Here is a 16,302-nt window from a genome sequence, read left to right as displayed (position 1 = left end):
GGCGACAGACTTCCCTTAAACTCACTGTGTCATTTCTGCACCTCGTACCATTATCTGTACTCAAAGCTCTCTAAGCTGTTCTGCACAAAACTCTGCAACCTCACTTCATTAGGTTAATCTCTGAATACCACAATCGGCTAACTAACCAGGCGCCGCTAAGCACAAGTACTCAAATGCGGACAAATATGCGTACTTTCCCTGCCTCTACAATGCATTAGCTATACTGTCGCGAACGGTTCGAATTAAGGAACCTACGTCTCATGTACACGACTCTTAGCTACACTCCAGTGAGTGCCCTTGTCATTTGGTATCACGGCAACTTGACACTCTACATTGCTAAGTCAATGACACAATAACCATTATCGAAGTTATAAGAAAAAGTAACGGCTGATCATATCCAAATCTTTAACCTAAAAAAAGTTGTCTCCTTCTTCGATTTCACAAAAACAAAAAAAAACTGCTACTTCGAATGGCTACGCGGGATGAAAGCTGATTCACCACCCCGGCGTTGAAAGGATTGGTACGGGGTCGCGCTCTGATTCTACTGCTGTCAAAACATGACAGAAGGCAACTGAAAAAACATTCCTGGTCACTACTCTCATCTCCACAAACTCTCGACGCGCTCAGAAGGCCTTGGTAGGGCATGCAAAGGCGAGAACCGACATTGGGTAATATGCTGTGCCCAGCGCAAGCAGCTGCTCTTTGTTCTCGCCCCAAGCAAGTCCGGCTACCCCTTTGCCCTGCGCGCTTCCTGGAATCCAGCGCCGAAAGTGAAAGACCCATCTTTCGTCTCTAGTTCGCGCGAGAAAAGCCTGTATGTGTGGTCTGTGTTGCACGATCCCTGCGCTCGCATGCGCCGAGTGTTGCGCAACCAACCGCCTTCTGATCTCTCGGGCTGCTTTGCCTCTTCTCTCACCGCGCATTTATCAGGCATGCGTGGTCCGAGTCTTCTTGCAGGCTGATGCACCTTGAAGCATTTTGTACAGTTCTGGACGGAAAACGCACTCTTTCTTTTCCATTACTGCGGTCATTGTACCTTTAGCAAGGTACAATGCGGGAGGGATTTCATTTGCCTTCTGCCTCATTTTCATGTGTAATAACATTATCACCTGTCTGCGCAGCTGCGTATAGGGCTTGACAATTCATCTGTTTTTTTCTTAGTCCTTGCTTTTTCCATTTTCCGCCTAGACTGTTCCGTGCACGTCTCTTGATCAAAACTAGCGTCCTCTAGTTCTTCAGTCGCACCTCGGAAACCTTCATCCAATTCAAAGCTGACCTCCTTGCTTTCGCAGCAGAGTCTCAGCTCCACACAGCTGACAGACGGACCATCAGCTGCCCCCGAGTTGGGCAGTTTGCTTCCCTGAAGGTAGTCCTCCGCCGCCTGCTTATCGCTCTGATTTCCTCTGAAACGCACTGATTGCCTAGAATCAGACTCTCGTCCTCTCTCTCTCTGCGGGGCTTTCAATACTGCGTTTCAATACACCTACAGCTGGCTTGTTCACTGACGCCGCAGTGACGCCTTTCTCACCCATGCCGGTTAGTCGCCTTTACAGGCCACTTTCTAGCGTCCTCGCGCTTAAACTCGGCAATGGTTTGTGTTGTAACTGCAAAGCCCGTCTTCGGAGCTCTTCTAAATCGACCGTTCCTGTTAGACTCCGATTCTCTACCCTTAATCGCAGGTTGACTATCAAACTGAGCGGTGGTCTGTTTAGCTTCTGTGGGGACTCTCTTTTGGCTCAGCTTTGTCCGACGCCATCCGTGCCCTTTGCTCACGTTTTCTGAACGGGCTGTCGCGGAGACGCACCTAGCTAACTCTGTGGCAGTCTCTATGGCCACTTTCCTTTGGCCGCGCTTTTTCTTGTACCCTCCATATCGGTTGTGCGCCATTTCACAATGCTGTCTTACGGCGTCACGTCTGTCCGACTCGGCGATGGACTGGAACGTTAAGGGCCCTGTCTGGACGGAGATAGCGTCGCTCTTCGCTACTTCGTTCCTTCTCTTCTTCCGACTCCCGATCAGCTTCCTCCCTAATAATAATAATAATAATAATAATAATAATAATAATAATAATAATAATAATAATAATAATAATAATAATAATAATAATAATAATAATAATAACAATAATAATAATAATAATAATAATTGGTTTTTGGGGAAAGGAAATGGCGCAGTATCTGTCTCATATATCGTTGGACACCTGAACCGCGCCGTAAGGGAAGGGATAAGGGAGGGAGTGAAAGAAGAAAGGAAGAATGAGGTGCCGTAGTGGAGGGCTCCGGAATAATTTCGACCACCTGGGTATCTTTAACGTGCACTGACATCGCACAGCACACGGGCGCCTTAGCGTTTTTCCTCCATAAAAAACGCCTAACCTTACGTGCTTTTTCCTCTTGGTCGGCTTTCTCTTTACGTGTTGTTTCCTCCTGTACCAACTTCCACGTATTTACAAGATGATCGTTATTCTCGACATGCCTGTAAATGGTCTTGCGTAGCTCAAGTTTTGTTATATTGCTTTGAAATTGTACTGACAGTTCCTCGCATAACAACAGCAAGTCCGACTTCGGCAATTACATTAGGTCCCTCACCTCGCTTACTCATCTTTGGCTCTCCTGTCTAAAAATATGTCGCGAGAGTAACCACTCTCAATTGACAAACACTCGATTACCAGAGGTTCAAGATTATTCTCTGCAAATAGGAAGCCTGGCGAATCCCATAGCAAAAGCCCAAAAGCTCACCCGTAGAGAAACCACGATGTCGAAAGGTGCATCCAAGCTGCTGCCAACCAGTGTTGGAGTTAGCCCTTCAAACTCACCGCAGGCCACCAGTGTTGGAGATGGGGCTTCAGCCCCACCGCAGGTCATTAGTGATGGCGGTTGCGCTTCAACACCACCGGTGCCACCAGAGTTGGAGATGGAGGGGCCCTTGAGTAGGCTAACTCGTTCAGCACCGCAGGTCCCGTCTCCGAAGGACGTTGTCGGACTCCGTTAAGGAGGAAACTGTACAGTGGGTTTATTTACAGTTTTACAAGCGTAAAGATCAGAAGAGAGCATCAAAAGCGGAGATCTATTAGAATGCACTCGCTGTCAAGTTTTATAGCGTTCATCTTCCCTAGATTCCCAAGGTTGAGGACGCCCTCGCCGAGGTGGGAGTGGCCTGAAATTTTCACTTGTTCGCACAAACTCACACCACCGCACATATGGGCACGTCCCCATCACATGTTGAGCCTGGGAGAGAAGAGGATGCCGTCGGAGTAATGTCCTCTGGCCAGCTCAAGGTTCCCAGGCGTTGCTGACACCTGTGCTTTATCAGATGATAAATGACACGCAAGGCCGGGAAGACAAACCTAGAAGTGGTAGTTTTTCCTGCAATGCCTCTGATGGTTGAGTACGATGCCCGCCAGCCCGCCGCGGTGCCTACAACGGCGCAAAAGCCACCGGAAACGAGCCCCTTTAGTTCCCCGACATAGTCACGGCGATTGGGGAAGGTAACGACCGCTTGCTTGCTGCGGCGGCGTGGGAGACTTCAGAACGGGGTTCGGGTGTGCTGAAACTTCAGGCATCCGCTCTTTCGGGTCCCATACTCCGACCGGGCAAATCTCGGTAACTGGCCCATTCCGCATGGTCCTTGACGGCAGGCCTGGGAGCGATCGGAGGCACGCTGTAGAAACAGCTTTGCAAACTGCCAACAGGCGAGGCTTGCTGTCACCGTTGCTAAACTAGACTGGCTGTCGCCGTTCGTAACAGTATCTAGGTGCTGGAAGTGGTAATAATAATAATAATAATAATAATTGGTTTTTGGGGAAAGGAAATGGCGCGGTATCTGTCATATATATTGTTGGACACCTGAATCACGCCGCAAGGGGAGGGATAAAGGATGGAGGGAAAGAAAGGAAGAAATAGGTGCCGTAGTGGAGGGCTCCGGTATAATTTCGACCACCTGGGGATCTTTAATGTGCACTGACATCCCACAGCACAGGGGCGCCTTTGCGTTTTGCCTCCATAATAAGGGGTAATGGAATACGTTTATTTAGGGCAGGTTGTGGCCGCTGATCCGGATTCTGAGAGCGAAATAACTAGACGAACAAGAATGGAGAGGAGCGCATATGGAAGGTTCTCTCAGATCGGGAATGGCAATTTACCAATATCCTTCAGGAGAAAAGTATTCAACGGTTGTACCTTACCGGTACTCGCCTATGGGGCAGAGATGTGCAGGCTACCAAAAAGGGTTCAGATCGAGTTAAAGACAGCGCAGCGAGCTATGGAATGAAAAATGATAGGTGTAACGTTAAGAGTCCGGAAGCGGGCGGAGTGGGTGAGGGAAGAAACGCGGGTGAACGACATCCTACTCGAAATCAAGAGGAAGAAATGGGCTTGGTCAGGACATATAATGCGAAGGCAACATAACCGCTGGTTCGGAACGGTAACAGGGTGGGTTCCAAGAGAAGGCAAGCGTGGTAGGGGCGGCATAAAGTTAGATAGGAGGATGAGAGTAAGAAGTGCAGTGGGAGTTGTAAGGCTTATGATGATGACCACAGGAAAAACATTTATTCCCAGTATGTTTAGTAGTTAGATGTTGCCATAAAAAACATAGCCTGATCGTTTTACTTTAATGCTGAAATCATACCATCTATATATTTTGTGACCGCTCTCATCCTGCACAGCTGTACCAATAGTGGAACGCTTTATTCTTACGTTGGTGTCAAGTTATACGCGCTTTGAGAGTCACAACACGTTCGTTTTGGAGATTTTGTGTGTGGTCCTTAGTACTCTTTATTTGCTGCGTTTCATTTCAGCTTGCTATTGCAAGTCCTTTTCCGGCTTCGATAACTACATCCTCTTGCCGGCTGCAACCCAGACCCAGGCATTCGAATCTGAGGTGAGTTGTAAGTTTATTTGTATCATTTGGCAGATAGTTAGGAGTGATTTGATCTGCCCCGTTCGAAATTACACCCTGGTGGGTGTGGTGACCGAAGAGTCGGGCCTTCCTGAGCTAAATGAACAGGAATGTATTGACGTCGGATTGAGCTATAAGAGACGTATAAGCATCGAGATCGGCGAGGCGCAGCGCTACCATTAACGCAACAGCGTTAAGGCTCACGTTCTGCAGAAAATCTGACGTCGTAGCCGTCGGCATTGTGAGCGACAAGTCCCTGGAGAAGCAACATAGGTGGGCCACGTAGACCACGTGACCTTGTGGCGTCGTCACAACCTGGCCCCTCGGATTGTGAGCAAACTGACTACCGTTGCAGGTGGCAGTTAAATTAGTTATTGGTCGCGAGAGGTTGCCCGCGAAGAGCAACCTGGGTCGCAGGAGCTGCACCGATTGGAGCATCTGCCATCGAAAGGTGGCGGTGCGTCCCTTAACCGCTGCACCATTGCGGAAGGAGTGGTGTGAGTACTCCCAGGGACCTACGAATGTAAAGTGGAGAATGACCATTATGACATATATGGGTATGGGTATAGTTCCAGTTTTTTCAAGTGCCGTGTTTGTAGTTGAAGACACTCGCATTCATTTTGCCGCTACATCGCATCTATTGGCAGGTGTGTCTTTATACCATATGCAAAGTTAAATAGGTTGTGCCGATGATCAGTACAGCTTCGCAGGCGCAGGAGGAAAAATTTGCCACAGCCTTATGTTGTGGAATGAAAAACATGAGTCGCTACAAAGGTGTGCTCCGGAGCGGTCGTTTCTTTAGAAAATAAAAATGAAGGCGTGGTAAAATAACAACATATATAGCGACATCATTACCAATCCTTTGACGTACCGTATTTACTCCCATAATGCTCGCACTCGCGTAATGCTCGCACCCCCACATTGGCTATCAAAAATTGGAAATTCTTTTTCCCCGCAAAATCATCGCGCCCCCAAAATTACTGCCGCGAGCCATCTGGATGTATGGATGGATGGACACGGCTGAACCCTTTACATCGGGCGGTGGCTTAAGCCACCTAGCCATGTCTTGTGAAATTTTACTCCTGTCTTGCTTTTAGGCACCAATCAGATAAGCTTCGCTTGGTTACTTCTAACCTCTTAAAATCCACTTTCCCTTCACTATCCCTAAACCCCAATGCCTTGGGTAAGTCAGCCCCGCTGCTTTCCACTGTAGGCTGAAGCCCTTTACAGAAAAGTATCAAGTGTTCAGCCGTTTCCTCCTCCTCTCCGCACGCAATGCACAAAGTGTCTATCTCCTGGTACCTAACTCTTTACGTCTTAGTCCGCAAAACTCCAGTCCTGGCCTCAAACAACAAAGAACTTCCCCTACAATTATCATAGATATTTTCTTTGACAATTTCCTGTTTAAAGGTCCGGTATGTTCCCAGTGCCGATTTCGTCGGCATCCCTGTTTTCTACAAAGCTCTCTCTGCTTATTTAACCTTTTTCTTAACCGATAATTGCTGATTTGCCCCCTTACTGCTGTCCAGATATTTGCTTGTCAATTTTCTAGTTCGCTTTCTCTATTTCGTGTCAACATTCTTTATATACAGGCATCTGAAAACTTTCCTAGCCCACCGCTTTTCCTCCATCTTTCTCAATCGTTCCTCAAATGCTATCTTACTGCTAGCCTCTCTGCTCTCGAAAGACGCCCATCCCATATCACCCTGTACCCCCTGAATTGGTGTATTGCCATGTGCTCCCAAAGCTAACCTCCCTACTCCCCGTTGCCTAATTTCCAGCCTTGCTTGAACATCTGGCCTCATACAGAGGACCACGTTACCGAAGGTCAGGCTAGGGACTATCAACCCTTTCCAGATCCCTCTTACCGCCTCATACCTATTGTAATTCCACAGTGCCCTATTTTTCATGACAGCTGCATTCCTACTAGCTTTATTCATTACATATTTTTCATGCTCTGTCAGGTACTCAACACTGTTATTTATCTACACCCCAAGATACTTGTACTCATTCACTACTTTTAGTACGAACTCCTGTATTCTATGCTCGCCGCCCTCTTCATTAAATGTCATGACCGCAGATTTTTCCTTACTATACTTGAAGCCTAATCTATCTCCCTCTGTACTGCATATGTCTAACAACTTCTGCAGGTCTTCCTTGTTGTCAGCCATTATCACTATATCGTCCGCGTATATCAGTCCCGGTAATGTCTGTTTAATCAATTCCCCTTGCTTGAAAAAAGATAGGTTGAAGCCTAGTCCGCTCCCCTCTAGCTTGGTCTCCAACCCTTGCAGGTACAACATGAACAACAAAGGGGAGAGAGGACATCCTTGTCCAAGCCCCCGCTGTATCTCTACAGGCCCTGATACATTTTTTTCCCATTTTATGAGCGCTCACATACCTCTATATATATCTTTTAAAAGATTAATTACTCCATTTTCCACATCCAATGTGCCCAGTATGTCCCACAAATGCTCCTGAGTAACGTTGTCATAGGCTCCCGTAACATCCAGAAATGCTAGCCATAAGGGCCTATGTTCCTTTTCCGCAATTTGTATACACTGTGTCAATGAAATAGATTGTCCTCCAACCTCCTTTGTTTCCGGAACCCATTCTGTAGTTCCCCTAACACCCCCTCGTTCTCCGCCCAAGCCTGCAGTCTATTCTTTATAATTTGCATCACCACCCTGTAAACCACAGATGTCACTGTTATGGGACGTAGTTACTTACGTCTGCTTTGTCCCCCTTTCCCTTATATATAATGTTCATTCTACTTAATCGCCATTCATCGGGGACTTTCTCATCCACTATCATTTTGTTCACTACCTGTATTAATGTTTGCTTGGATTTTGGTCCAAATTCTTTAACAACATAATCGGGATACCATCTGGTCCTGTTGATGTGCCACTAGGAACCTTCTTCTCTGCCCTTTCCCTTGCTTGTCGTAGGCATCGCCATCTATTGACTGCGGCCACAACTAACTGCCATGGGTGGGCGCGCGTGCTACTAGGCGGCGGTACTGTGCTATCATCCGCTGCCACCGCCGCCACTCACCACCGCTACGCCAATTTGCGAAGGTGTCTCCAGCTCTCCGGTGTCTCTTAGGCCTCGTTTGCCTTGTTTTCGTGTTGCACCGTGCTCTTTGTGCCGCTTCGCCATGGGACGCTACGCAAGCTACACAGCTGCTTTTAAGCTAAAACCTATTGAGTATGCGTTGGAACATGGCAACCGCGCCGCCAGCAGACACTTCGGCGTCAACGAGTTTTGCGTCCGGAGACGGCAGCACGACGAACTCAAGACGACTGGTAAGACGCGCCGGGCCTTCCGTGGACCGAAGACTGGGAAATTTCCTGCCGTCGAATCCTCTTTACTGGAATATATCAAGGCTCGACGAGCGGATGGGTGTGCTGTGTTGATTGATTTGATACGGAACCAGGCGCTCGTAATCGTAAGAAAGGAGGGCATCCCGTTGCAAGACTTCCGCGCTAGTAACGGGTGGGCCACACGATTTATGCGGCGCAATGGACTCTCGCTCAGAAGGCGAACGACGTTTTGCCAGCGCCTGCGCGCAGCCTATGAAGAGAAAATAGTGGACTTCCATCGATTCGTTATCAGGATCCGGCTGGAGAAAAACTTCTTGCTCTCCCAGATAGGGAATGCGGACCAAACTCCGCTGAATTTCGATATGCACAGCAGCAGGACAGTCGAACAGACAGGCGCTCGGACTATGCACGTCAGGACTACAGGTGCCGAAAAACAGAGGTGCACGGTCATGCTAGGCGTGACGACGGACGGGCGGAAGCTCCCACCGTACGTCATTTTCAAGCGGAAGACCATCCCGAAAGGAAAGCTCCCCCGTGGTATACACGTGCGCGTCTAAGGGGTGGATGACCGCGGACCTTATGGTGGACTGGGTGAAGACTGTGTGGGGGCGGCGACCGGGAGCGCTTCTTTTTCCGTCGCTCCTCATGCTTGATAGCTTTCGGGGCCATCTTCAAGAGTCGGTTCGGGCGAAGTTCAAGGAACTGCGCACGTACCTGGCTGTTATACCTGGCGGCCTCACATCAATGCTACAGCCTCTTGACGTATCTTTGAACAAGCCATTTAAAGATAACGTCCGGAGGCTGTACTCAGAATGGATGGCCGAAGGAGAACATGCTCTGACGCCAGGCGGCAAGATCAAAAGACCGTCCGTGGAGCTGCTGTGCAGCTGGGTATCAGAGGCATGGGGGATGATTGATGTAAACATGGTGGCCAGAAGCTTCAAGAAAACAGGAATTTCGAATGCCCTGGATGCGACCGAGGACCACCTGGTGTGGGACGACGAAGAAGCATCGGAAGGTGAAGAAACCATCGATTCCAGTGTCGACACGGACTCTGATGAAGAGTAGAATTGCCTGCAGGACGTACGCAACGCGAGTAGTGACGGGGAGGTTGCGCGCGGCAAATAAAGTGCTTTAGCAGCTTGAGCTTACGTTCACCCTGTACTTTCATAACGAAGGTAAGTTACGCTTGAAAGTAATGTTTTCGTTGTATTTACAATTGCGGACCTGACAATCCTGATCTTGCACCCATTCATCTTTGCATTTAACACTCCGAAACATTTGCTTGAAAATTTTCCCCGCATAATTATCGCACCCCCAAACTTCGCGTTGATTTTCAGGGAAAAGAAGTGCGAGGATTACGCGAGTAAATACGGTATTAGTGCTTCCTAATATTTGTATTATTTGTTATATGTTCTATTGCTTAAGTGGTATATACTGACCACTAAGGCTACATCCAAACAAATGTGATGCAGGGCGATTGACTTCTTTATTCTAAAGTGATTCAGAACTCGACCATCAAATTAGTCCGGTTGCACCTGAATTTGACAGTGCTGTAACACAGCTGATAACACATATGGCTAGGGAGAAATTGCCCGTTAAGACCAGTATGGTTTAAGGAATAAAGTGGTTCCCTCTTCCCCGGTGCAGAGTAGCCAACCAGAACACCCTTCTGGTTAACATCCCTGTCTTCCCCCTTCCTTTTAATCCCTCTCTCGTCTTTGACAAAAATTACATATGGCAATGAAACCGGTGGTTTGTGAAATGGCTATTGGTATTCGTTTAGGTTGGCTGCCATCTGCTGCCGTGCTTTGGGCTTAAGCTGAACCGTGTCTGCTTGAAGTGGCCACAGGTATTTTTAACACTTCTGCTTAGGCCGCAATGCCCGCATCCTTTGTTGCTACGACTCGTGGGCGAAAAGCACAGAAGTGCTTACGCGAAACTTCCGATGAGGCTGATGTCGCTGTGTAAGTAAGTACTCTGAACTCTGCAAGAGTATAGACAAGCCAGTCTAATAAAGCTAGCGGTTCAGTTCTCGCCTTAGCCTGTACCCTAGCGTGCAATATGAGCATGTGTATTTTCAATACCACTGAAGGGTTACGTGCTGACAATTTGAAGCAAGTTATATGCCTAACTATACATCTGTGTATAGGTAACGTCTGTATAAAGACATATGTTAAAGATTAAATGCTTTCTAGTGACGTGTCACAATTTGCGCTCAGACATGTTTCAGGTACATCTTCAGGAATGCGCGAAGCTCTCGGTTCCGAAAAAAAAAATGGCTTCAAAGATACCATGCATCCGGTCTTCCACAGATAGCGCAATATGGGAATGCGTTGTCTAAGGCGCGGCCGTAGTAACTGGCCTGAAAATGCTATTCACGTCGGTATAGTGCCTTAGTGGCCGTGTGGGTACGGGTGCTGGCTCTCTACAAAATGTGCGATTTGATGGTTATCTCCACTTGAATCGACTTTAAGTGAGTATACATGACCGGGAATGGGCGCACTAAATTCTGGTAGTATTTTGATAAATGAAGGTGAAGAAAAGCCTTGCCGAAAACCTCACCTTAAGAGTTCGACAATCAGCTTAATATTGTGAATGGTAATGTTATTGTCAAGCATGAGAACACATCTTTAGTTGCTGCCTCGAACACCCAGAGTTCGTTAGAAAGATGCAGATTGTCAAAGTTGCTGTTGTTCAGAAGGGTCTAGGCAGAAATGATCGGCCAGATTTTCATCTAATATTCATTGTAACCATTTTTTAAGTGTTTAAAAAATGCAATATTTGCAAATATCAGGGTTCTCTGATAAACATTGTACTAAAGGGTAGACAGCAAATGTTTAAGAGCAGGATTTAAATCGCCTTTATCGACCGAAAATAAGAAATTTAAGAGTCCTTTGTGCGCAAGCTTCTCGCTTAGTGTCTTCATTGACTTTTGGAAAGCGTCCGATCGCGTAAGCCACCGAACAAGTTTTGTTAAACTCGAGTGCTGCGATTTCGTAATATAAATATTTAGTATTATATTTATTTATTTATTTATTTATTTATTTATACATACTGCTAATCCCATTTGGGATTGTTGCAGGAGGGCAAAATAGGGTTAGTAATAACAGTTCAAAAAATACATCATTTTGGTGAAGATCGTAAAATAGACAACTAATAGTAAGGGCACAGCAAAGGCACTGGAATTAACTATGGAAGTACAACCAAAAATACAACGCAGAATAACAATACAACGAACTGTATCATAACCATATCGAAACAAGGCAAATTAATCTCACAATAGGCGTCATGACAGAAGTTACATCGCAATAGTTCCGAAAACAATACTGGTAGTCTGTGCATAGCTGCACAAAGTTAACATTAAAAAGGCACACAGAATAGCAAGCAATATTAGCAACACAGAAAACACACACACACAAAAATATTTGCTAATTAAGTACCGAGCTCTCGATAGCAGCGTTGAACTTTCCTAACGATGAGCTGCTAGTTATTGAAGGGTTTGGTCTGTTCCATTCACGAGCGGCAAACGGAAAAAATGAGTATTTGAGGCAGTCAGTGTGGAAAGGGTACTCGTTAAGTGTATTAGAACATTTGTGACACGTCGATCTTGCTTTAGAAAAGGAAATATATTTAGTAACGTCAAGTTTTAATTGGTGATGAATTAGTTGATACATCATCTTGTGTTGCGCGAGTTTACTACGTATTTGGAGTGTATGTATCCCCTCACGTTTCATTATTTCTGTTGGCGAGTCAGTTTTTTGGTATTTGTTAAACATAAATCTGACAGCTTTTCTTTGAACTGCTTCGAGTTTGGCAATATTTTGATTAGTATGAGGGGACCAAATGACCTTGCCATATTCTAAGACAGATCTAACCGAAGTGTTGTATGCTAATAGATTAGTCTGGGCACGGGCTAGTCGCTAGTCGCAGACGTCGTCTAATAAAAAAAGAGTCGTTTTAGAGCTGTTCATGTAATCATGTCCACGTGGACGTTCCACCGGAGGTCATCAGTTATTAGTAGACCGAGATATTTATGTTCCGTGACTGTAGTGAGTGGTATGTTATTTATGGTGTATGGAAAATTATTTATGCTTATTCCTTTTTATTGTCATACAAGCTGATTTAGTAGCCGAAGTAACCGAAGTATGGCCTTGTGCTAGAGCATCTGCCTCGCATTAGGGAGGTGCTGGATTCGATCCCCAGTGCCGCCGGGTACCAACCGATTTTTAATGGGTACATGATTTCTCCCGGCCTGGTGCTCGGTTCTTCTTGGTGAGATGCTTGGGAAAACGGTCTTGAGCACAGATGCTCTGATGGATCAGCGATAAGTTCTGCCGTCAACAACGTTAAATCCGCCTCGTGTGGTAGAAGCCCATTTGTGGCCCTTTTTAGCAACGAAGCGTGGCCTTGAAGTAGAGCATCCGCCTCGCATTCGGGAGGTGCTGGGTTCGATCCCCAGTGCCGCGGGTACCCACCGGTTTTTAAAGGGTACAAGATTTCCACCGGCCTGGTGCTCGGCTCTTCTGGGTGAGATGCTTGGGAGAAGGGTCTGGACCACAGTTGCTCTGATGGATCAGCGATAAGTTCCGCCGTCAACAAAGTTAAATCTGCCTTATGCGGTAGAAGGCCATTTGTGATCCTTTTTTTCCAAAGCCCACAGTGACGGGATTTGAAGGCGCAGGCTCCTTTTACAAGCCATGCACCCTAGTAAGCTGAGCACCAGGCCGGGTCATAGCTTGTACCCATTTTGAGGAAACCGGTGGGTACCCGGCCGACGGTGGGAGTCGAACCCACCACCTTCCGAAGCTGAGGCGGCTGCTCTACCACGAGGCTATGTAATTGTGGATACTTTATAATAAAACTGCTCGAAATATTATTAATGACTGCTGATTGTAACATACTGAAGTAATCGCTACGGATCATGGCGTCACCCTCTTTCCAGAGCTGTGTGAAGCAATACTTTTGAAGCACTCAAAAGCACAGGTCAGAAGCCGTAATTTTGTTTTTATTCTGCACCTGTCACTTTTGACATTTAAGCAACATAGGTGCACGCAGGACGCTGGTTTCACACGGTTTACACCTAAAACCAGTGCAAATTATCGACGGCAGAGAGGGGGCAGGAAGATAGGAATAATGAAACAAAAAATAAAATTGCAGGGGACACACACGCACCGCCTTAAGGGTGTAGTGCGATAGCGTAGTGGGTTAATTTTCATATATGCAGAAGCTCATTTTCTACTTCACATTCATAGATCCCTGGGAGCTCTGACACCCCTCCTTTCATCGCCACTGCCACGCGATGACACGTGGTCCCAGCGGAGGAACTTGTGCGGCCCACGTTGTTCTTGCCGAGCGACCAATAATTAATATAAGTGCCGCGGGGCCAGTTTGCTCACACCCCTATGGGCCGGTTTTCATCACGCCGCAAGGTCACATCACCTAGGTGGCACACCTGCCGTCTAGGTTGCTATCTGGACACCTACAGCCATAGCCATGCCGGTGAATTTTCGCTCACAAAGCCGAGGCCGATTTTCTGCTCAGCGGCGCCTTTAGTGCGGTCCTGTTGAAATAAAATAAGAGTAAAGTTAGGGCCTCAGTCCGCTTGACAACGTGTTGGCAAGTGGACTTCCCTTCGCCTGGACGAAGCATGTTCTTTTGTCTATAGCTTACTATGGCTTCTCCTCGGCCCTTGTTCATTTTATTGTGTGCCACATAAATTATGCTTACCACATGTTGTAAGCCTAAATTATGCTTACCACATGTTTTTCTACACTCTTCGACCTCTATAGGTTAATATACCTGAATTGATGATACGTCTATGCCACCCGCAGGAAGATGTGATTTTCTTGCAAACAAAAACTGACTGACTGACTGACTGACTGACTGACTGACAGACAGACAAAGGCCCCTCCCCATATCCCTCCATTGCTCTAGTTCTGTATCAGCTGTGCCCGCCTTATACGTTCAACTCCCTGTGTAAAGCAGACATTGCTAAGTCTTAGATGTCCTTAAGCTTTCTACTTTCATTTTTATCTCTAAATGCTGTCATGCCAGATTGCTCCAATATTCATGCATGAGTTGAATAAGGTACTACTGTAAAGTCTCGGTCGGGTACGTTGACCACTATATATATACGCTCTCCGCTTGCTATTTTCCGGCGCGCCCTACATGCCTACGATGCTAGTAAACTATTTGAAACTTGTTGATTATCGGTCGCATTGGATGCAGTTCTTCCCGGTAACCAGCCACATCACATACTGATTAGCTCATTGGCAAGTTCTAATGCTGGCGCTCAACACTTGACGTTAGCAACAGCATAGTGTGTAACTCATTTGTGGTGCTTGATGCGATTGGGAGTGCTGCCGCAAGCTGAAAAAATAAATCATGACAGGACACCAGGAATGGCCTAAGTATGCCTGCATCATTGCTCGACTGGGGTGCTTGAAGGCTTAAACGAGAGCTAGCCAAAAGAGGCAGCCCCGCATTGTTTCTCCGCAGGTTGAAAAGTTTGTACCGACGTAGCTGTGAGCGAAATCCATGCAAGTCAACACCTCTGTAGCGAGGCTAATGAATTCAAGGAAGTTATGGTGTCAGTGTGAAAAAATCTAAATATTAAGGACACATCTTACAGGGCTGCCATTTCAGTAAGTGCTTCGCTGAAGCATAAACTGCGGTGCTGTTAACATTTGCGCTCCCTTACTATTCGAAAACAGAAGAGGAGAGACGCTTGCTCAGTGCTTTGATTATCTTTACATTCCCTTTCTTGGACTAACCTACCGTTACCTCTTTTTACAGTTCTCGTTGACGACGTTTCTTGAATCTCAAGAGCTTGCTGACGTGGAGTTTACTGTCGAATCGCAACACTATCCTGGAAAGCGTGGGTCTTTTAAAGCCCATCGTCTCATCCTGGCATTGCAGAATGAAGCCTTCAGAGCCATGTTTTACGGCGGGTTCAAAGTGGAAGACAAGATCGCGATCACTGACTTGCACCCAGATGGATTCCATGGCCTGCTTCGGTACGTGCCAGTATTTTCCCGTGGAACTTGAAAATTTTAGTGAATTGCCATCGATTCTGCCGATTTGTTTCTCGGTGCTATTGGCGCGAAATTCTGTGAAGGAGAAACATTGACGATAGGGCCACTGGAGCTTTCCCCTGGGGAGTAGGTCACTTTTATTCGACCCGTTCTCTGCGAAACGAAAAACTGGCGCACTAACGGCAAAGCAGAGAAACAAGTGCTCTTGCTGCGGCTCGCCTAGAGAAGAAAACGACACTGCTTGCGTGTTTTGCTTTGTACACTTATCTTCCTCAGAGTAGCCAACTTCATGATGATGTATTTTTTATGACGCAAGGGCATCTGTGGCCGAAGATCATCATGGCACAAGATTTCCTCTTCGTCATAAGCCTAGCATCACACCAGGGGAAAGCTTGAAACATATTGTAACACGGGAGGGTATCCGCACTCATTGGGAATTGAACCCCGAACCTCCCGCATGCGAGGTGCTCGCACGTTTTAACTGTGCTTGTTCATCTCAAGATGTTTTTAAAAGATCCACCGCCACTGTGACTAGAGAGGCGTCGTCCTCGGCAGCGCTACTACCGTAAAAAAGTTCCTGACTTCTATGATGAACATCACCAGTTTTATATCACTCAGGGGAAAGTTCGGACCCACTGTATCACCGCTGGATACCCGGCAGCACTGGGGATTGAGCCCCACGCCTCCCGCATACGAGGTGGATGCGCAAACGGAGAGTAGCCAAGTTAAATTTACTTTATTGATGTAGGCGGTGTACTGCTTTAAACGCAACCATCTCTGTCATAAGTAACCAGGCAGGCGCAAACGGCCTGGGAGTGGGAGCGCGGTCGTGAGATGACATTGCGTTCTCTAGCGCTTGCTCCGAGATTACCGCTTTTAACGTTTGTTTGCGCCTTCACGATTGTTGCGTGGTGTTTATCATCGACGGAGCGAGTATGAGGGCAGCAAGCAGCGTCATCAGAGGTAGTCAGGGAGCGAGCGCCGGCGATCGCAATGCCATCTTACGACCGCGCTCCCGCTCCCGGGCCATTCGCGCCTGCCTGGTT

The 16,302-nt window shown here is 47.0% G+C and overlaps 1 protein-coding gene across 3 annotated transcripts in view; it reads left to right on the top strand.

Moving 5' to 3' along the window:
- Positions 1 to 16,302, top strand: part of LOC144102003 (BTB/POZ domain-containing protein 3-like) — a 145,788-nt gene that overhangs the window by 15,821 nt on the left and 113,665 nt on the right. For 2 of the 3 annotated variants that reach the window (XR_013308143.1, XM_077635247.1), the window contains exons 2-3: positions 4,796 to 4,878; positions 15,018 to 15,238. Coding sequence is in view for 2 of the 3 variants with exons in the window: in XM_077635247.1 (XP_077491373.1) it covers positions 4,796 to 4,878; positions 15,018 to 15,238 (304 nt within the window). In the remaining variant the exon portion in view is untranslated. The remainder of the gene's footprint in view (positions 1 to 4,795; positions 4,879 to 15,017; positions 15,239 to 16,302) is intronic. The other variant, XM_077635248.1, reaches the window with a different exon arrangement.

The sequence above is a fragment of the Amblyomma americanum genome, chromosome 8 (genome assembly GCF_052857255.1).
Source record: "Amblyomma americanum isolate KBUSLIRL-KWMA chromosome 8, ASM5285725v1, whole genome shotgun sequence".
Taxonomy (NCBI): domain Eukaryota; kingdom Metazoa; phylum Arthropoda; class Arachnida; order Ixodida; family Ixodidae; genus Amblyomma; species Amblyomma americanum.
Note: the sequence above shows the minus strand (reverse complement) of the source record. Positions and strands in the feature narration are given on the sequence as shown.